A 3,503-nucleotide genomic window follows, 5' to 3' on the forward strand; every position below is an offset into this window, starting at 1 on the left:
GGAGTCGGAGTGGGGGTTACATACACTGCTTTTGTTTTTAAAACAGTGAATGTCTCTCTGCTCTGCCTGATAAACACTCACCTGCAGGGAGCTTTACCTGTCTTGTGTCTCCGGAGCTTAACCTGTCCTGTGTCTCCGCCCTTCTCAGGTACAACAACGACATCAGCTCCATGCCCTTCCTCATAGAGATCCTCACCGTGCTGCCAGAGGAAGTCCATAGTCGCTCTCTACGGATCGGAGCCAACCGGAGGACAGAAATCATCGAGGATCTGGCGTATTACTCCAGCACAGTGGTCACACTGTTGGTGAGAAACCTTGCAGCCTCTCTGCTTCCTCTGCCTCGATATATGATGGGGAGGGATGGATGGATGGATGGATGGATAGATACAGGGGCTGTAACAATACACCAAAACCAGGGTGTGGTTTGTGTCATGATTACATACATACATTTAAACCTTGATTCTTTTTTGTTTTTGTGTGTGTGTGTGTGTGTGTGTGTGTGTGTGTGTGTGTGTGTGTGTGTGTGTGTGTGTGTGTGTGTGTGTGTGTGTGTGTGTGTGTGTGTGTGTGTGTGTGTGTGTGTGTGTGTGTGTGTGTGTGTGTGTGTGTGTGTGTGTGTGCGCGCCCCCAACCCTGACTCTGATTATGTTGCTGTGTTCCAGACTTCGTGTGTGGAGAAGACGGGGAACGATGAGAAGATGCTCATCAAGGTGTTTCGCTGTCTGGGGAGCTGGTTCAACCTGGGAGTCCTGGACTGCAACTTCATGGCCAGCAACCAGCTGCTCATGGTGCTCTTCCAAGTCCTGGTGAGTCCTCTTCGACTTCCTGTCTCACACCGTCTTCCCAGTCCTGGGGAGTCCTCTTCTACTTCCTGTTCATATCCCACTCTGTCTTTCCCCGTCTTCCTAGTCCAGGGGAGTCCTCTTCCAATTCCTGTCTCACCCTGTCTTCCCAGCCCTGGGTAGTCCTTCTTCTATCTCCTGTTCACATGCAACTCTGTCTCACCCCGTCTTCCCTGTCTCGGGGAGTCTCACTCTCTACCTTTAAAAACTGAGCCTGTACCCTACATTTAACTCCAGTCTCCCACAATGCAATGCGGTTAGGTTTTATCTTTCCCATTGGACGACATTAGAAACCGGTGTTTTCTGTTTTTGTCTCTGCAGCAGAGGGACGAGACCCCGACCAACCTGCATGAGGCGGCGTCGGACTGCGTGTGCTCAGCGCTCTATGCCATCGAAAACGTAGATACCCATCTGCCGCTGGCGCTGCAGCTGTTCCAGGGCGTCCTGACGCTGGAGACGGCGTATCACATGGCTGTGGCGCGGGAAGACCTCGACAAGTGAGGAGACCAACTGCTGTTAGGATTTTATTGAACTACTGGGTCTCTGTTAGCGTCCACTTAGTGTCCCTTTCTGTCCACAGAGTGCTGAACTACTAGGTCTCTGTTAGCGTCCACTTAGTTACCCTTTCTGTCCACAGAGTGCTGAAGTACTGGGTCTCTGTTAGCGTCCACTTAGTGTCCCTCTCTGTCCACAGAGTGCTGAACTACTGGGTCTCTGTTAGCGTCCACTTAGTGTCCCTCTCTGTCCACAGAGTGCTTAACTACTGCCGCATCTTCACCGAACTCTGCGAGACGTTTCTGGAGACGACGGTCCGGAGTCCAGGCCAGGGGATGGGAGACCTGCGCACGCTGGAGCTGCTGCTCATCTGTGCAGGACACCCGCAGTATGAGGTACACAATTACACCCTAACAGCCCCAACGCCCGCAGTACGAGGTAAACAGTTACACCCTAACAGCCCCAACACCCGCAGTACGAGGTAAACAGTTACACCCTAACAGCCCCAACGCCCGCAGTACGAGGTAAACAGTTACACCCTAACCCTCCAGCTCTGTCTCTACCATAGAGGACGTGTCAGCTGGATTTAGGAGTTCCTCAAAGTGCTCCTTCCACTGCCCTATTACCTCCTCAGTTGGGGTCCGTGGCAAACCCGGCCACCAGGCGCTCGCTGACAGGCCCTTCATCTGGGCCTGGCCCCAGACAGGGGCCCCGGGCCCTCCATCTGGGCCTGGCTCCAGATGGGGACCCCTGGCCCTCCATCTAGCTCCAGACAGGGGCCCCGGTCTTCCTACGGGCAGGGTCATTCCTTCTCTACCTCGTTCATTCATAGGGTTTTTGAACACATGCAGTACGAGGCAAACAGTTACACCCCAACACCCACAGGGTGAGGTACAGAAACAACCAAGGCCCAGTAAGAGTGAGCTCTCCTTTACCATCTGGTAATAACCTGGTCTGTGTTCTGGTCTGTGTACTGGTCTGTGTTGTGGTAATAACCCGGTCTGTGTTGTGGTCCAGGTGGTGGAGATCTCCTTTAACTTCTGGTACCGTCTGGGAGAACATCTTTATAAAATAAACGACGCTGCTCTCCACACCATCTTCCGACCGTACATCCAGAGACTCCTGCACTGTTTGGCCCGGCACTGTCAGCTGGACCCAGACCACGTAAGTCCCATGATCCACACACACACACAGTCAGAGACACACACACACGCACAACTTTGTCATTGAGATAACTGTCTGATGCTTTTATCTGTCTAACAGGAGGGTTATGGGGTATAATGTATATGGCTGTAACCATGGAAACATTTTCTGTCTAACAGGAGGGGATCCCGGAGGACACGGATGACTTTGGGGAGTTCAGGATGAGAGTGTCGGACCTCGTGAAAGACGTCATCTTCCTGGTTGGATCTATGGAGTGTTTCTCTCAGGTCTGTTGCTTTTTTCTCTTGATATATAGTATAAAGACGTTCTCTGTTGTTTTCATAGTTATATTCTGCTTTATGAAGACGTTCTCTGTTTTCATAGTTATGTTCAACTTTATAAAGACGTTCTCTTTTGTTTTCATAGTTATATTCTGCTTTATGAAGACGTTCTGTTGTTTTCATAGTTATATTCGGCTTTATAAAGACGTTCTCTGTTTTCATAGTTATGTTCAACTTTATAAAGACGTTCTCTTTTGTTTTCATAGTTATGTTCGGCTTTATAAAGACGTTCTCTGTTGTTTTCATAGTTATATTCTGCTTTATAAAGACGTTCTCTGTTGTTTTCATAGTTCTGCTTTATAAAGACGTTCTCTGTTTTTTTCATAGTTATATTCGGCTTTATGAAGACGTTCTCTGTTTTCATAGTTATATTCTGCTTTATAAAGACGTTCTCTGTCGTGTTCATAGTTATATTCTGCTTTATAAAGACGTTCTCTGTTGTTTTCATAGTTATATTCTGCTTTATAAAGACGTTCTCTGTTGTTTTCATAGTTATATTCTGCTTTATAAAGACGTTCTCTGTTGTTTTCATAGTAATATTCTGCTTTATAAAGACGTTCTCTGTCGTTTTCATAGTTATATTCTGCTTTATAAAGACGTTCTCTGTTTTCATAGTTATATTCTGCTTTATGAAGACGTTCTGTTGTTTTCATAGTTATATTCGGCTTTATAAAGACGTTCT

The 3,503-nt window shown here is 47.8% G+C and overlaps 1 protein-coding gene across 1 annotated transcript in view; it reads right to left on the reverse strand.

Annotated features, from left to right (window-relative positions):
• tnpo3 (transportin 3) overlaps positions 1 to 3,503 on the reverse strand; it is a 14,662-nt gene that overhangs the window by 8,495 nt on the left and 2,664 nt on the right. Inside the window, 2 exon segments of the mRNA XM_034864069.1 lie at positions 98 to 227; positions 1,607 to 1,707. Of these exon segments, the coding sequence (XP_034719960.1) occupies positions 98 to 227; positions 1,607 to 1,707 (231 nt within the window).

This window comes from Etheostoma cragini, chromosome 23, assembly GCF_013103735.1.
Source record: "Etheostoma cragini isolate CJK2018 chromosome 23, CSU_Ecrag_1.0, whole genome shotgun sequence".
In the NCBI taxonomy this organism is placed as follows: Eukaryota; Metazoa; Chordata; class Actinopteri; order Perciformes; family Percidae; genus Etheostoma; species Etheostoma cragini.